This window comes from Pomacea canaliculata, linkage group LG6 (assembly GCF_003073045.1).
Source record: "Pomacea canaliculata isolate SZHN2017 linkage group LG6, ASM307304v1, whole genome shotgun sequence".
Lineage (NCBI taxonomy): Eukaryota > Metazoa > Mollusca > Gastropoda > Architaenioglossa > Ampullariidae > Pomacea > Pomacea canaliculata.
In genome coordinates, this window is record NC_037595.1 from 27,552,264 (window position 1) to 27,570,403 (window position 18,140).

The 18,140-nt window shown below is 37.2% G+C and overlaps 2 protein-coding genes across 3 annotated transcripts in view; one reads left to right on the forward strand and one right to left on the reverse strand.

Moving 5' to 3' along the window:
* Positions 1–1,422: 1,422 nt before the first annotated feature.
* On the reverse strand, positions 1,423–13,332 carry LOC112565663 (transcription factor E2F7-like). Of its 2 annotated transcripts, none has more exons than XM_025241279.1 (12): positions 13,202–13,332; positions 11,585–12,272; positions 11,115–11,194; positions 10,309–10,439; positions 9,610–9,784; positions 9,315–9,385; positions 8,863–8,947; positions 8,021–8,164; positions 7,473–7,544; positions 7,087–7,140; positions 6,759–6,875; positions 1,423–6,336 (listed from the first exon to the last, which is right to left on the reverse strand). In XM_025241279.1, exons 2-12 carry the CDS (start codon positions 12,268–12,270, stop codon positions 4,979–4,981), a joined length of 2,973 nt encoding a protein of 990 aa, XP_025097064.1. In that variant the 5' UTR covers positions 12,271–12,272; positions 13,202–13,332; the 3' UTR covers positions 1,423–4,978. The 2 variants fall into 2 exon arrangements, with proteins under 2 accessions (XP_025097064.1, XP_025097063.1); XM_025241278.1 differs by lacking the exon at positions 13,202–13,332 and adding an exon at positions 12,829–12,888.
* A 1,665-nt stretch (positions 13,333–14,997) lies between these two features.
* The window catches only part of LOC112565664 (neuron navigator 2-like), a 207,750-nt gene continuing 204,607 nt past the window's right edge, over positions 14,998–18,140 (forward strand). The window contains exon 1 of the mRNA XM_025241282.1: positions 14,998–16,517. Coding sequence (XP_025097067.1) covers positions 16,422–16,517 — 96 coding nt within the window. The 5' untranslated portion in view covers positions 14,998–16,421. The remainder of the gene's footprint in view (positions 16,518–18,140) is intronic.

Below are 18,140 nucleotides of genomic sequence, written 5' to 3' on the forward strand. Positions count from 1 at the left end.
ATGATAGCTAATAAGAACTATTTATAGTTACCACATGGGTGTCTCCTGATTCCGGCGTGATAAACAGTTAATGCTGTGAAACTGAAAACAGGTTCGAAAGTGATGACCCGATACTTTTATCAGCAAATAATAAAGAGCAGAAGTTTCTTCCCCTCAGATGAGTGTCACATGGGACTAGCCTTCGCCCTGCTCTCAATCATATCCTCGACATGTACCAGAAAATTTCGGCTTCCCCTTATAATAGCTTTAGAATGATTTGTTCTATATAGCAACTTACATCCGCCGTGACTTAGTCGTCGATGGATTGTCTTAACAAAGCCCGGACACCAGTGGTGCTCTTGTAAACGGTTGGATTTGTGAAAGAGTTGGATACAACCTGTCTTCAAAATCGTGCACCATTATTGTTGATTCTTAACGCAGATACGAATATATTTTCGACCTGACACAGTCGGTACATAGATTAGTCCTTGGTATTGCTAGACCTTCATCCAACATCTGGGAGGGTCATGTCATGAACTGCAACACCATTGACACTTTTTATCACGCCTGCTCCCTCTTTTCCAACTCATGCAAGCCACCACACCCTGATGCTCATTTCGCCAACCCTTTGCGTAATTACCTTTTCTGTACGTCCGGCACACATGCGAACCATGGACACCAGTTTTAAGCTCACATTGGGGATTAGGTTGCACTGCATTTCCCGTTTCATCGAATACGGGAGTGTCAGGAGAAATTTATTCATGAACATTTACTTATTTTTAGATCCACTGTGGGTGTACTTTGTCATGTTGTGCCAAGAAAGGTTATGTTCGAGTTTTTAAAAGACACTGAAATGTCACCTACCTTATATAAAAAAATTCAAACTAATCCGTTATTTGGAAAAAAAATCGCACATATGGGTGTGATAGTATTCTCTGCAAGTAGCTTAGTATCAAATGCAGACGTGAAAGATATGTTAAGCGTATATATGATAACTAGTAGAAACACACAATGGTACAATTTCCATTTCCTCACGTGAAGGGAGATCACCTGGCACGGTGAGAAGACTGATCAATACCTAACAATAAATATGATTTATATAGCGCATAATCATGCTGATGAATAAGCATGCACCCAGAACTTAAGACAAGGAGAAATAATCGTGCTGACATGCAATGAAAGACAAGTGAGAGATCAGAGAAGAAACAGGACGGAGCATAAAAATTCTGCAGAAAACGAGGAGCTTAGGAAAGACAGCTGACTGATCACGATAAGCTTAAAAAAAAAAAAAAAAAAAAGTTAGAAAATTGTCTAGCATTTTGATTGGTGTAAGGATCAATGCTTATAGAACATTATAATAATAATAATAATAATGTTAATAAATCAACCTAAGTGACAAACACTTGACCAAATGAAGAGCACGAAAAGGATAGCACTTTGAGAAGACTGATGATTTACTATACACTTCACTCAACCTGTCTCATGAAGGGTGCAGTCCACATTCTGCATCTCATTTATTCCCAAATGCATAAAAGCACTTCAGCATTTTTTGCATTGACATAGTAGTCACACTTGGGGTAACAGAATCCTGTTATTTTTTTTTTTTTAATGAAACAGGAGTACAGTATACTCTCTCTGGTTACACAGGTAACCCACATGCATGTCAAGCTGCTTACATTTAAAAAGAACCACTCTAATTATACATATCCCACGCTACATTCATTGCAAAGAATATCATAGTCATGAATGTTGACAAATATATGCAAAAAGTTAAAACTTACTGTACTGCTATTGATACAATTTTTTGTCTGTCTGATACATATTAAAGTTTACAATCTGAAATCAGCATGTGCTTAACATGTGAAAATAAAACGAATTATGAAAAAGTTTAGGTACCACAAGAGGAACAGGAAATCCCGGTGTTAAAAATATTTAACTCTGTGCTCTATTACTTGCACTTGTCAAAAAATATAAAGCACAAGCACTATACCGTCCCCCCTTTAAAAAACCCCAGTTTTCTTTTTAATGAATTGGTTCTTTTTAAAATTGTTCAACAATACATGTACAAAGCATGTAGAAGGTGAAAAACATTATCAAGGATAAACATGCTGCATTATAGACAATAACTGTAACTGGGTTCTTGGTCTTAAAACAATTTGCATAGCTAGCAGAAAACAAAGGTGTGCAGTAGTGAAACATTTTTTTTAATAAATAGACTACACACTCCAGACACTTTAGGCCTGTGCTGTACAATCTGGGTTCAAACCCATTTAACATGGACAAAACGTGGTAACAGCGATAGACAAATACTGACAGGCTTAGAAGTCACAGCTTTTTATCTGAGCTGCCAATCTTAGCAAAATACATAACACTTTGCCATAAAGGCAAATATAAGTAGCAAGATTATAGCAATACATGTTATCTTTAATAATTTAGGAAACAAAAAAAAAAAAAAAAAAAAAAAAAAAAGAGCTGTCTTGATGAATCAGCATCTTGCTTAATACACAGCTGGCTGTTAAAATGGAGATGATCTTTAGGAAATTAGAATGTTAAAACTGGTTCTTTCCTTGATAGAATGGCCAATAAAACTTTGTAAAAATCAGACCTAATAAAGCAGATATAATAGAAGATCCCAACTTCTATTTTACGCAATAGTTGTGATTCATAAACAATGTAAACAGTTTTAAAAGAAGCAGAAAGAAAATGATAGCACAATACAAGCTAAAAGGCTGGATTATATTTCTTTTTAATAAGATTTGATTTAAGTACAACTTGTTCTTGTAAGGGCTTCAAGCATAGAAGCAAAGGAAGAAAAACAAAAGTTTCATCCCTTTAAGACATGGGTCAGATGGAGAACAGTGTAAACAAGACCTGCCTGGCCAAAAAGAGGTTAACTGTTCAGGCAGAGGGCTAACATGGATTTTTCTGTGTGAATTTAAAATCCCAATAGCATTTTTCTGACTGTTCACACATTTGCAAGGTCGGGCAATAAGCAAACAGTTCTGTATTGGACATATCTTGATTCTGCAAATAGTGTAGATGTTTCTTAACCAGTATCTGATGAAATGAAGGTGGGGGTAAGTAAACACAACCAAAACAGAGATTATCCAGATGTTGTTGGCTTGAATATTAAATTAGTCAATGCCAGGAATCTGGAAAAATTATTTTAACTGACAATTATTCCAGCAAAGCTGAATTTATCTGAATGTTGATTCTAGAAACAAGAAACCAGCAAGACATGAACATCCTCAAAACAACAAACTTTAACAACAGAAATTTAAAATAGATTTGACATTTACACTTTCCCCAAAACCTTGCATTTTACACTCTGAGAAAATTACAAATAAATTATAATTATTGACAATGTTTCAAAGCAAACGTAGAAAGCTAGTATTTACAACCAAAAATATGCTACCTTTATAGTATATTCACCAATCCAGAATAGTCAAGCATTCCTAAATGCGAAGGGTATAGGTAATAAATTCAGCAGTGAGTAATAAGGTATTCATCTGAGCTTATCGGCATTTAGGAGGTAAAGCAAGTTCTAACAAAACATACAGCAAAGTGATCGAACATCTTTCCATAAATATTGGTATAACCTTTTGGCCATTTTCCCTGCATTTTGAAACACGAGGCTTTCCACTTTTGAATTAAAGGCTTGTGTAGACTGCCACCATCTTCGATGTTAAACATTTCTTAAAATGCATGCAACAACCCCCATTTTCAAGTGAAAGAAAGAAAGAAAGAAAGAAAAAAAGAGAAAAGAAAAGCACCTTCACAACAATAAAGGCACCCTTAAATTATAGCAAGGTTTTTATAGGAATTTTACCTCCTTCATCACCAACAATGTGAAGCCCTACACAAAAGCTTATGGCAAGTCTCTGAGAAAGAAGAGTTTTACAAGTCTAAATTTTACACAGAAGTATAATGTACTAATGCTACCGAAGATTTTTAAACCCGAGGTATTCAAGGAGTTACTAGTGCAGACAAAAATCCCAGGAAACTAAACATTTTAAAACTGTTTTTTTAAAAAAAACTATCGATAAGTTTACAGAAAAACTGTAATTCATATAATATGATGCTGACACTAGGAAGGAAATGCATATGGAATTAAGAAGGGATTAACAAGAGACTCTTACTTTTCTTCTCTATGCTTCCAAACATTGAAGACATATAAAATTACATAGGTCACATCTTTAGGATTAATAAAAAGAAGTGTAAATAGTATGTATTATTTTAAAGGTGTAAGCTTTGTACCTATAATACATACATTTAAATGACAGAACTGCATTTTGGAAAACATGAAGTGCGTAAGATGTAAAAGCTAAGTTGTTATTCCAGCACTTTAATCTAAAATGATCCAACACCTGGACAAGACAAACAAATTCAAAATGTCTTGACTAGAAACAGATATAGAAATCCTAACAAAAGAAACAGAAAACATTTAAATTATTTGTTTTAAAACACTAACCTTGCATGCTTTATGAAACATGAGATCTTTTAAGTGAAACAACAATTTTTCTTCGCTTGGAAAGTCATCAGTCGGTATACAAGCTTTGAGAAACTTTCCAGCAAGTGGATGCACATGTAGTCACATTTATGAGACTGAAATAAAATTTCAGCAAAGACCATCTGTTTCTGGAAGGAATCCACTGTTTTGAAAGATGCATCCAAATTGCCTGGTCCTTTTTATCCCCATTAAAATATTGTCATAAAATGAAATTGCTCTAACAAAGAAAAATTTATAGACATATAGAAGGGTCTCGTTCCTTCATGAGAAAGTACCATTATACTATCTTTGCAGAGTTGAGCTATTCAATGCTTTGATGGCAGCACAGAAGATGCAGGTCAGGCAATACCATTCAATCCATTCCTGAGATTATCAGCATAAATCAGAACTTGAATTCATGTTATTAGGCAACAAAGTATTAACCAGAATCTTCAATTGCATCCCCAAGTCTTCAAAAGGCAGAAGATACAAGATACTTTGTTACTCGTTTTAGCTGTCTGCTGTTCTGGCCTGCAGAATAGCAGAATTGGCACAGGTAACAAATGGAGAGGGGATTGCTAATGTTGCCGCAGATGAAGCATCTGTGACAGGCAAAACAATCCGGATGTGAGAGGTTGCTTGAGAAGATGGGGGAGAAGCAGGTAACATTCTAAGGGAGGAGGAAGCAGAGTGTTGTACTACCTGGAAAGCTGTGGACTGTGACTGTAATGGAGGTGCTGGAGTGCATGCCTGAGGGGAGCCCATGCCAGGAAATGTGAACATGACTGAGGAGCATGGGTTATCTTCGCTGGGAGTAAGGGGTGGGCTGAAGGTAACTGGGACCATGATGTTTACTGGTTGGCTAGAACTACCAGGCAAGACCATAGAGCTATGTGAAAGAATTTGCACAGGTTTATCAGCAGGTGAGGTTTTGTACGAGGGGAGCATCCTGCAGTGTGGCATGTAAGTGGAAGGCAAAGACACTAAAGTGGGTGTTGTAGGGTTAACAACACTGGCAGAGGAAAAGTTGCCATTTGAAAGAACAATTTTTGTGGGTTTACTGACATCCTCCTGCAAGGCATTCATGACTGGCACATGATAAACGCTGCTTGCACTGGCCTGACTGTTGGGCAGCTGCATTGTAACATGGTGGACATTTGGCTGTGGTCGTGTAGCTACAGGTTTAGGAGCACAGAGTGCCATAAGAGGATCACTAGAGTGCTGTGTGCTCTCATGTGTCTCATCAGAAAGGAAAGTGAGGGCTCTGGTAGATGATGACTTTCCTTTAGGCTTGATTACCAGTTTCTCTGTGTTCAGTCCTCTGTTTATATTTTGCATGTGTGGTAAACTCTTGGAGCCTCCAGTAGAAGGAGGAGTGGTCAGTTCTAACTTAATACGTTTCTCCTCGCAGCCAGACACTTCGACCTCCACATAACAGTGCTTCTGACCGCTGCACTTGGTAACCCTGCCAGCTGTTGGTGTGTGTTCATTTATGCTTGCCATACTAAGGCCTTCAGAAGGGGACAGCATCAGCAGGCCAGCAGCAGACGGACCATCTTGCACATTTTCTGGTGATGATTGTGTAGCTGCATCCTGCTTGGTTTTTACAGGGTGCTTTATGGACCAGATGATTTCATGAATTTGATCTGATGTGAAAGGTACAGGCTTGGTTTGTTTGCCACTGGCTGCAGGTCCAGAAAAGCTCTTTGCCTTTATGATGAGAGTATCTCTCTTCACCACAGGTCGATGCTGGATCACACTGTCAATAGATTTATTGGTAGAAGGCGAGGCAGAACTATTAACTAGCTCCATTCTGCTTTTGGGGTCAGTGTTGCAGCGTTTGACTTCTATTTTGGGTTCTCTGGCATCTGTTGGAACAAAAGGGAGGGGTAAACTGCATGTAAAGACATCTTTAATTGTTGCATTACAATGTATCCCCATCCATCAAATGCAAGATATTTCTGGCCTTCATTTAAAATTGTTATGGATTATGATGATTTGAGCTATGATGTCGAGAAACTGCTTTGTTTTAGGCAATGTATAAGTAATATTAAATTACAAGTAATGATCAATTATCAACTTTTAAATATATATTTTGAATATGTTTATCTCATGTCTTATTTGATTACATAACTTATGTAATGAGACTACTGACTTTTGAATCTTGTACATTTTCAGACCCCAGATACCAAAACATTCATGTTTCAGACATTAATGGAAATATTTCTATTTCTATTTGGATTTTACTACATGATTTAATTTTGTCTGAAAAAGTATTGAATTATCTCACCTTTAAATTTAAGTTTTTTCACAGGACTAGAAGGTTCTGAAGCACAACCATAGAGACGAGATCTTTCTTTCTCTGCCACTTGGCATATCTGGTCAAACGACGAATGCCTTGAAAATCCTGCAGGAAAGAAATTTCATTTACAAAAGCAACTGACAATTTATTACACATTTTTGGTCTGCAATCTCTACGTACGAATTTTAGCATACACACATGGAAGATTAGGGGCGGAAATATAAAATTTTACACCTTCTTGGTGATCTGACTGCATTTCAAACTCTGTGAATTCATTTTGGCATTTAGAACACCATAAAAAATATTCCAAAAATACCTGTTGGTAATGCTGGCCGGATAGGTCGAAAGGTATTGTGAAGCAGCAAAGCAACTGTGAAAAAAAATTGCAAAGTCTTGATATGTACATGCTTGCATGCAGTCAATTATCCTTTTAATACATAACAGAAAATATAATTATTAAAAATGCACATACACACAAAACCAAAAGAAACCACCCTAACTTCAAAGAATGTTTTATCGCCAAAATTCTGATCAACCAAAACCACATTGTTTGTTAATGCTTGCCATTTGTTGCTGGCTTTAGCTAGTTTTTTGGAAGACAATGCAGACCAAGGCAAAATATAACTTCTAAACATATTAATAGAAATCAAGATTTGAAATGCCAGTAGCAAATTTGTACTTCAGGTTGGACTATAAACTCACCATTTTCATTCCTGACACAGTCCAGCATGGAATGTCTTGAACTAGGTCGGTGCCACCCATCACTGTTACACACTAATTAAAAAAAAAATTCCATTATTAAAAAAACTTGTCAAAGACTAAGGATGATGAAGATACTTATATTAAATAAAAATTAAAATTCCCTTTTATTCTTCAGCAAACATAAGCGCTGGGTAACTATAAAAATGTGGGTTACTGCCTTTCAAAATGTAACATACAGCAATGGTTCGGCTCTCAGAGTTACTGGATTCCTATTTTGTAAAAAAAAAAAAAATTCCTTATTTCCCTTTACCTATAATCATTAAGATTGGCGAATAAATGGCTGGTACTAGTTAGCAGTATCCTACTATTACTGTTGACTGCTAAAGACCAAAGCTTTAAATAATGCATTTGAGCATTTTCTTATAAAGTTAACAACAAAATAGAAAGATTCTGTATTTGTTTACAAAGGCTCGAACAAAAGAACATCAATAACGTGCAGCGTCAATTTTAATGAAAATGAAATTTTAATGAGGGAGAAAATTACTCACCACCTACATTATCCAATGTATCTAGTTCAGGCCCTATATATTCAAAAGCAGGTTTGCGACCCCGGATTTCTATCACATGGACTTTTTTGATGAGTCTAAGGCTTGTTAAAATGTTGGCAATGTCATACAGGCGCCGTATTTTTGCTGTGAACAATGCCACAAACTTCAGAAAGGTGTTATCAAAGTTCATAATGTATGATGATGATAATAATAATAATAATAATTCTAATTTTAAGTGTACAGTAAAACCACTTCCCATTAAAAATTTATTGCTATGAATAAAAGAATCAAACATAAGGAAACCAGATGAATCTTTTTCTTTTCCCAGGACTTAAGCATGAAGGCAATGAAAGATGAGGTTTCATCAAGGATAGCTGTACTGATGCCACCCTACCTATGAATATTTACATATTAACAGATAAAGTGTAATTAAAATTATCTCTTGCAATACTTCCACAACTCTGAATTTTGAGTTGTGCACCTATTTTAGCCTTACGACAACCCACATGGTGCAGTGCCTTCTACCTCAAAAGCCTTCACAAATGTTGAAGAAACAAACACCAACAAAACACTCACTGATGAAGGATTTGATAAAGAGATGAATGAGTATAAGTGGATGACCTTCTCCCCCAGGAGCCCCACACAGCCTCTTATATTCTCATATATCAATTCAAATTTATAGCATCAATTTGAAAGGTGATAAGTTTTATTATCCAGTATTTAAAAAAACAAAAAAGGCAAAATAACTTACAATTTATGTTACAAACATTTTCTTTGGAATGTAACTTATTCATAAGTAGGGTGGTGTCTGTATTTTCATTTTACACAACTGCAATACTTACTTTTAAATTTAGAGCTTTCCTGCTTATCAAGATCTGCATCCCCGATAAGCACTTTTGCTGAAAAGTCTAGATTGATCTTTTTTTGCTGGAAAAGATCCAATATACATACAGGAATTTTACAATAATCAAAATTAGGAAAGAAAATAAATCGAAAGGCTTAGTTTCTTTATAAGGTAAAAAAAATAATAAAAGATTGGTTCAAAGAATGAAAATAATATGAATGGAAGCTGACCAACACAAAATGCTTAGTATTGCAACAGAAAAGTCAAGTATTCACATGGAGGTGTAGAATAAAATTGACATGGAAATTTGTTTAAAATAATGGAAAGTGTGATCCTAATTACAAGGACTAGATGAAATCACAAAAGTTCCTTCAATTGGTCAATGTGTCACAACAGAAGACAGCCAACTAAAAACTTATTATGTTCTTTAAAACCTCACATAATGTTTACCTCTGAAATTAAGAACAGCATCAGGAATTTCTGACTCATTATTCCCAGAGATTTCTCTTTCCTCATCTCAACTGAAACAAACGAACAAATATTGCAAGAAGAAACCATAGGCACTATTGTTACACTAATGCATCAAATAACTAGTTTGGAGGAAAACTGCAGTTGCAGGAAAAGCAATATGCAAAGTACAAAATAAGAAAATGTCAAAACACATACAAATATAAGAAATATAGTTTGCATGATAGAAGAAAAACTCACTACAGAAATGTCTAATTTTATTAAAATGTTAGCTTACCTTTTTGTTTAAGGTCTTCCAAACAATCATCATTGCTGTGAAACAGATCTTCACTCTCCTGATTTGTTTTGGATGGCAACAGGGAATGTCCTGCTTTTGAATCCACCTCTTGGTCCAGTGCCTTGTTTTTCATTCGCTCAATACGTTCAGCAAAACCTTCTTTAATGGCCAAAACCTATACATATAAAAAGCTAGATCCATAAGCATTTAACAAGAAAATCTTCATGCAAAACAGGGACTGAAATATGGTAACTTAATCTTATGCTCCAATTGTGTAGGTGTGCTTATTGATTGGACAAGGCTCTGTGAAGATGCAGCAGTTCTAAGGAATTATTTACCACATCTTATAATTCTTCATGTGAACAATATTTGGAATGTATGCAGCTAATAAGACAAATCAAAAGGTTGGCATTTCTGGGTAAAGGTGATTTCTAGACCACGGAGAGAGGGAGAGAGAGAGGGAGAGAGAGAGAGGGAGAGAGAGAGAGAGAAAAATTGTAAGGCTCTCAAGGATAAAAACTTACAGGTATATATAAGTGGTACAGTACAAAGCACATCAAATGCTCCACAAACAGCTCAGTTAAACTGATAGTCGCTAGCATTGTCAAATTATTTGTCACGCAATGATCACTTTTTTTTGAGTGGAGGGTGATTAAAAAAAAACAACAAAAAAACAAAAACCAAAACCAAAAAACTCACCTTTAACTTGGCAAGAGTATGTACAAGGTTGGTTTTTCCATGCCATGCATACTTGTTTTTTGCAAGACGACTAACAACTTCTACACTCTCCAGTACATTCACAATATCATAGATTCTTCTTCTTTCAACATCTGTGAAAATAATCATTCTAATTTGAATAGTTGATACAGAGAAACACAAGAACAAACTAAAAAAGAGAACAGAATTTTAGTTACAAAGAACTCATGGATTCAAGTCTGATTACCCTCTTGCAGTCATCATACAAATCAAGATATTTAGAGTTACACATAAAGGATGTCGTTACCATTACTAATTATTCCTAAGAGTATTCAAAGTTCTTCTGATAAATACAATTACAGATTACTGTTTCTACAGTTAGCACCCACTCCTTTCAACTCTAGAATTTTGAAACTGTCAGTCTGATAAACCTCTAAAAATATATATATAAATTAATTTCTTTAAGTTGGGTTTTCAATTTTTCTCCTTTGTTGCTCTTTGAGAAAAATTATTATCAAATTGTTAATATCTTATGCAAGTACTTGCACTGTCGTAGCATTCAAATTTGTTTAGCAGGGATTTGTTCCAGGTGAATTCCTTGTCAAATCTGTTATAATTGTTTACTTTAGGGACAATCCATTACAGGCATCTGAAAATTTAACCCAACAACTGCAGAAGTGAGAAACAATTGAGAACTTATAAAGAAAAACTTTGTTCACGGTCTCATGCATGCTCACTTGCAGGATGTGAACATGCACACATCCCCCCTCCCTCAACAAAACAACACACCACAAATTCAGAACACTTACTCAGGTCTTTTGCTACTTCATCCAGGCCTATCTCAATAGTTTCATCACTTGGGGGGTATGAAGGATACTTTTGTATAAATCTGGGGGAAAACAAGAAAATGCCAGCCATTTGAAATGACTTAAAATAAAACATATAGGATAATCTCCATTTTCACCGCACATAATATAACATCTATATACAAATGCTTACCTATTCCAAATTTTTATTTGACTAACATTCAATCTTGTTGGTAATGTTCCTATTCTATTGTACAAACTTAACAGTGAACAGATCAGAGAAGTTTCTGTAGAATAAGCCTACACCATCTGGAACGAAAAATATTTTGTTTTATACAAAAACAGCAAGAGCATACTTTTAACAGCAGCACATGGATGTTTTTAATCCTTTAAAATATTGACTTCTTAGGCTACACATACTTTAGATGGTCTATGTGCTGATTGTGAACACAATTTGATGCTAACATACTCACTTTTGACAAAGGAGTCCTAAAGACTTTTCCTTCCTAGATCCAGCACAGTGTTTCACACAATCACCTTCTTGAGATGAAGCAAATTCTGAATCCATCTCAACTGGTTCCATGCTAGACTCATCTCCCAACACATCTTGACTGTTCTCTGCTTGGTCAATCACTTGTTGCCCCCTCTCCATCTTCCTAATGTCTGGACTGATTGCACTGATAAGCATTTTGAGGTTGGCAGTGGGAGAAGGAGGGGCTTCCATTGCCTCCTCCAGTTCTTTGGAAGGAGTCGCACTGCTACATTTTAAACTTTCCTTGAACGTTCTTTCCTTATTCTGGCTGCCCCTGGTATCTTCACTAACTCGCAGTTTGTCTGCCAAGCCATTTGTGTCTGAGAAACTCCTGTGAAAGTTTCCTACCTGCCCATTCTGCAATCCACATTTTCTTTGCAAATGTTTTCGGTTTCTTGACATCAGGGAAGCTGACCGTTTCATTCTATTCTCTTTGCCTTTTAGACAATTTTTGCTTCTGGGCCTGCCGGCCTCAGTATCACAACATATTTTCAAATCATGTTTCCACACTGTTTGAGTATCCACTGTATTTTCAGAACGTTCTGTCAATCGAAACTGTATGTCAGCAATTTTTTTAGGGCTACTGCTTTTTGTGGATCTTTGACCAATACTGTTGACATCAGCCATACCTGCAAATGTAATATTTATGTTATCAACATATCATGAAATAACAAAGTTTCTCAGCTTTGCTACATCCTTTTCAAACTATGAACTACAAACATTCGAGCTTCAAACTACTTCACAAACAAATATGTTCACTTCCATAAATCCTTGGCGACAAACGTGGATATTTTTCATTATTAATCTGACAGCAGACGACGAAAAGAAACTTGCTACATTGCTAACAATGATCCATATGTTTTGCTGTCATGTTAAATTAATGTTTAAAAAAGCGGCCTACCTAATTAAACATAAACATACTCACTTATTCAAAAGTGGATTATAAAATAAATTCCTGATGAAACTGTTTTAAATCATACACTACCGGCTTTTAAACTTTTTTTCGAGATCTCGATACACTTTTGGGGCAACCACTTGAAACTAATGGAGGTGATTTGGTAAGTATAGAAAAGTCATACAATTACTCCTGACAACAACAGGACAGCAGAATATTTTTGATATGTATATAGAGTTTTGCCATAACAAATAATAATTTTTCCTTCCCGCCTTAAGCTCAGACATTACCGCGGAACATTATGGAGTAAATTTTGTCCAGTCCCGCTTCCGACGATAACACGCCGCGATCTACCGCCAAAATGTTTTCGCGGTCCGTTAGAAACACACGTTTAGCGGAGTCAGTAAAACGGTCGTACTTTTCAATGCTGATCCACTTATAAAGAGTTTAAAGTCATGTATACATCAGATGAGATCCTGAATGATCTTTACGACTGCATTAAAGTCGAGGAATAGCTACTTGACCTACACATTTTCTTTTCTATTCTGACTTTCGTGCTTGGAAACGTAAAATACTAGGGTGTCATACTATCTAGCAATCAGTCTCCTTTAGATGATGAATCAACAGAAAGAAACCAATAAAGGTTTAAGGTGAGTAATATACCTGTTGAATATGATGTCTCATCGGCGAGAAGACACTTAAACACACTACTCCAACGCCCCTTCCGTTTCGACCTTCGCGTACGGCGCGTCTAACAACGAATGCTCTTCACGACGAATATCGTCTGGAGATTGTCGCGTTCGAATTTGGCGCGTGATAGCGACGCACGGAAAACGGCCCCGAACATGTATAAAAAAAATCCCGCTGCAGTTAACGGTTCTTCGAAGCTGGAGTTTAAAAAGTTCAAACTATAAAACGTTCATATATATTAAAAAACATGAAGAATATTTTCACGTTTCTATAGCTCAGTTTGTTAACAGTTTCCGATCTATTTAATTTTTAGAAAACTTAATGAAACATGTTCGCACAGGTTCATTCAGTAGGTCACTTTCCGACTTTGGACCTGTCGCAGTCGAATGAACTATTCAACAGATCGACTATGTAATCGTTTTTAAAAGACACGATTGTTGAATAAGAAATTTAAAGGACTTAAATTCCTTGGCTTATTACCATTATAAACTAATTTTATCTGGTATTTGTGTGTCTACAATAACGCTGTAGCGTGTCTCTGACCTGAAACCTTCGCTACAATTTCCGCATCGATTCTTATGACTTTTATAAACTATCAGTAGCAAACCTAAGAAAATAAGGTGGTTAAACGACATACTTTATCATTAAGAACACTCGCTGTCTGACTAAAGTAGAGATGATTAGTTTACAAAAGGAATAATAATCGTGCTGATATTTCTAATCGGGACACGATATAGCCGAGCAATGCTGATGTCATTACGGGTCGAATGCTTAGATATTTTTTCTGAAACGTAACACACGCAGATATTTACAGTAAAATAACATTTGATATAAATAGATATACATCTTATCTAGTCATAAACCTACTCATATGGTCTTATTTCAACCGATGGTTAGAGTAATTACAGTTGAAAGTTACGATACTTACAAGAAGCGCGATATAACTGTTGATCTATTTGGCGCGAGATGACGCGGTTTTGGTTACCAGCAACACGCCCACCAAACATTGACCAATGAGGACCAAGGTCTTGAAAATGAATTTACGATCGACCAATGAAAGCAGGCCAAATTAAGGGTCAAGGGTTGCAAGTTCTGACAAACCCGTTGTGCGAACGCGAAGTTCAGACAAAACATGTTGGTACTTGATCATGAAGGTGATAGTTGATTGGGAGATTGCTCTGGCCAAAGCAAAGTAAAATAAAAAAACTCTTATGAGCACAGGCTTGTACGGATCGACTTTGCATGAATTGCGCGAAAGACTTCCCGGGGTTTTTGCTTCGGCGCGGTTTGTTTCGATCGCTGGTCACAAACCGGTTTCAGCAGAGTCCCGCAACATGACGAAACGAATAATTCAGCCATCGTCCCTTACATTTTCATCATCATTTCATCGTTTTTGTGTTCACACTTGCAGTCCATCTGCGCAGCTGATATGACCACGCTTATGGGACTGATGTGTACGAGCGATTTCTATATACGGATAATAGATGTTATGTTTTTTGATGCTGATAATAATGTTGTTCTTGTATTATGCGCTCCACTCACAGTTATAAAAAAACTTCTTGACTTTATGAGTAAATTATGCCATTTATTTCCCTACTTTAATTAATTCATTTAATCAAAACGACAGCCGAAATTGTTGAAAATTTTTCAAAACACTTCACAGAGGACATAGGCTTGAGAAATTTTAAATTAATATGTTAACTTTTGATGGGTTTAAATACTATTATTCTCTTCATGATGTATAAGCAAGTTTCTGTCAGATCTTTTAGTGGTGGGGCTGAATGGAGGGATGAGAGCAGAAGGAACAGAGTTTTGCTAATGTCTGCACATTCCTAGCGTTAGATGTTCCTCCCTCCTCCCCACCCTCCCCAGTGGCCTTTACTCCATCAGTGACTGGCGAGGGGATGGGGAGGTGGAAACGCTTAATGGCAGCAGCTACGCGAGACCCGTGGCTTGCACGCGCAGCAAATCCAGTGTTCATTTTCATAATTTATGAAATATTGTACCGAATGACTCACAGAGCACCATGTGCATCATAACAGAGCCACAAGTAGCGGCAGCAGCTTTAGCAACGAGCGCGCGAGAAGAGCTCAGTGTGTTTACGATCGTGTGGCGGCCACGCGCCAAGGGGGTGAGAGAGAGAGCAGAGGAGAGAGAGGGAGGGAGAGAGAGGAAAAAAAAACCGGATTTCTATCTATAGTTGCCAGATTCCGATTACCAGAAGGCAGCACTCAGTCAGTGGTTCAGTTCTGGTGTAAAACTGTATGCTTGGCCGTGTGATGAGGGCAAAAAGCGGATGATGAGAGAGGATCATTCGGGTGCGGCAAGTTGACAAGAGGCATGACAGGACGCCGCGCTACACTTTTGTTGTTGACCAAGAAGGTTATCACCCCTGAGTGCGAGGTGCGTCAGCGCATCGTCAAGCGGAGTTGATGAAGCGAGTCGTCGCTGGCCGCGTCTGTTGCGACCTGACCCGCTGGATTCCGGTCAAAGGGTAGCGGCGGTGGGAGGAGGGCTTTTGTCAGGTGGATAGTGCAAGTGCAATTCTCTCCTCGCCCAGCACACAGGAGTGCGGCTGCACGCAGCGAATTGTGTCAGTGTAGATACCTATCTCTCGTGGCCAGCTCTCGATTGTCATGTTGTGAACTCGCTGACCCGAGACCATTGGAAGTGCGTCTGCAGTGTGAACTGCTGGCATGGTTACAGCACAGGCTTCACAGGACCAGAGAAATTTTTTTTTGTTTTTTGTTTTGCGAGCATTTTATATATATAGGCCCTCATTTGCTGGACTTTCATCAGACTCAGGATTAGAAGACACTTGTACTTCAAACCATCACTTATACAATCTGATTTCAAGAATCTTCTGAGTGTAAGCAAAGAGGCCTTCATCAGCAAAATGAATTAATGTTTATTTTGCAATATTTAAATCTTTCATACAGGAAATCTTGGACTGTATTTAACAGCAGTAAAATAAATTACTGCTCCTGCAACGTGCAAGAAATCAATTGTTCAGTGCAGTAATGAATGCCCCTAAAAATGGCAGAATTAATAATTTTTATAACTGAAACGTGCAGACTGCTGTGCATCATGTCAACCCATCTAATGCAATTACAAGTTGTTGCTGAAATGGTTAGTTCTGTGCAAGTGATGCCAGAGCTGCAGGCAGGGGAATGCTAAAGCGAGTGGATTTACAATGGCCAATAAGCAAAGCAGCCCAAGTCCAAAACATGGCAAGCGGTCAGGTGGCCAGGCTGACCAAGGGAGCTACTCAGTACCTGAGACCATAAAGGTAGGTGAAGTTGTTTAAGGTTTTGATGAGCAGAATAGCATGGGTGAAACATGCAAATCTTTCTTCAAGCTCTGCAACATATTTTTGTTTCACATTTGGTGTAACTGTTTGTGAACAAGTATTACTCTTGTGTATATACATACATCCATACTGTATCTCTCTCTCTCTCTCACGCACACATATTTCATATATTTTGTTTATATTTTTTATCTACAGCATGGATATGCATGAATTTTTGTGTCTGGTAAAGAGTTTAATTTTTTTTTCCTGAGCAGGTACATGTCTGAATGTTCTCAGCTAGTGCAGTGCACTTACTTGGTTTCCTTCTAGATGGGGTTTTATGGACTGGATTATCTTTCTAAAGAACACATTTGTGGTTTGTGATAGTTCACTATAAGATAAGGGTACATTATGATTTTATCTGCTAGGTGCATAGCTGTGGTGACCAAACAGAGAGCAGATAAGACATTTTAATGTCATCCTCTGCAAGATACATATGGGAGAAATATTTGCAGTTGGTTGCAGTTTTAGAATCAATATGGATTGCTGCATGTTAATCTTAATGTGAAATATCAAATTCTGCAAAACACAGCTAGTTCACTTTGCCACCTAAACATAAGAAGAGAGAGAGAGATATGCGGAGAAGATCACACACACATGCACACAAGTTTTAATGGCAGTTCCAGTCATCTGCAGTTTTGGGTTCCTTTTATTTTACAAGCTTGGATTGTGTATATATTTATATATACTAAAATTTATCGGCTTTGCTTAAGCTTGTCACCTGAGTTCTTTTCAAGGGAACATAATTGTATGTCATTGTGTAAACTATGAGTAAAACCTGCACTAGTCACCCTAACACAATCATGATATTCTATTAACTGTCATTAAAAAAAAAAATGTTACACTTGACTCTGATTTATAAAAAGGGTATACTGAAGTGATAATGTTCAATGTTCCTATTCTCTGTAATTAGAAGGTTATTCACCAACTTATGGAGTCTCTCTCTCCCTATCTGCCATCTTGAAAGGAGAAAATTTACTATTTGAAAGTGGCAAATGCACTTGTAGACAGACTTTGAATCTTGTCCAGCAGAAGTACTACCAAAGGTCACTCAGAACATGCTCATCATATGTATTTGTATGGTTCTCAGTTGGATCAGAAGTAAACAGTAAATGTTAAAAAAATAAATAAATAAATAAAAAAAGCAAGGGACACTCTGATGTTCAACCTTCCAAATCCGCTGTTCTGAAACTAAAAGTGCACCAGAAGGCACAGCAACAACCCCGCCATCAAAATCACACATCCATAATTACAGTTATCTTGATTTCCCCATTTAGTTAAGCTTTTATTATTTGCTCCTGTCTATGCAGCTATCTGTTGATCGAGAAAAGCCATCAACACAGGGCGAGAAATTAAGTGAAAACCGAGTAAACGGTTCCTCGTTTTACCGCCTTGGGTGCAAATGATGGTCTGTGATTACTTGGTAATGCTTTACACGGGTGGCGGGTGGGCTGAGCCCCAGGGTGTTTCACGAGGGCACGAGGGCACGACTGACGGGGCAGCCACGCCTGTGCGAGCGCATCGAGGTTGTGCGTAACGCCAGCGACGGCGACGGCAACTTTA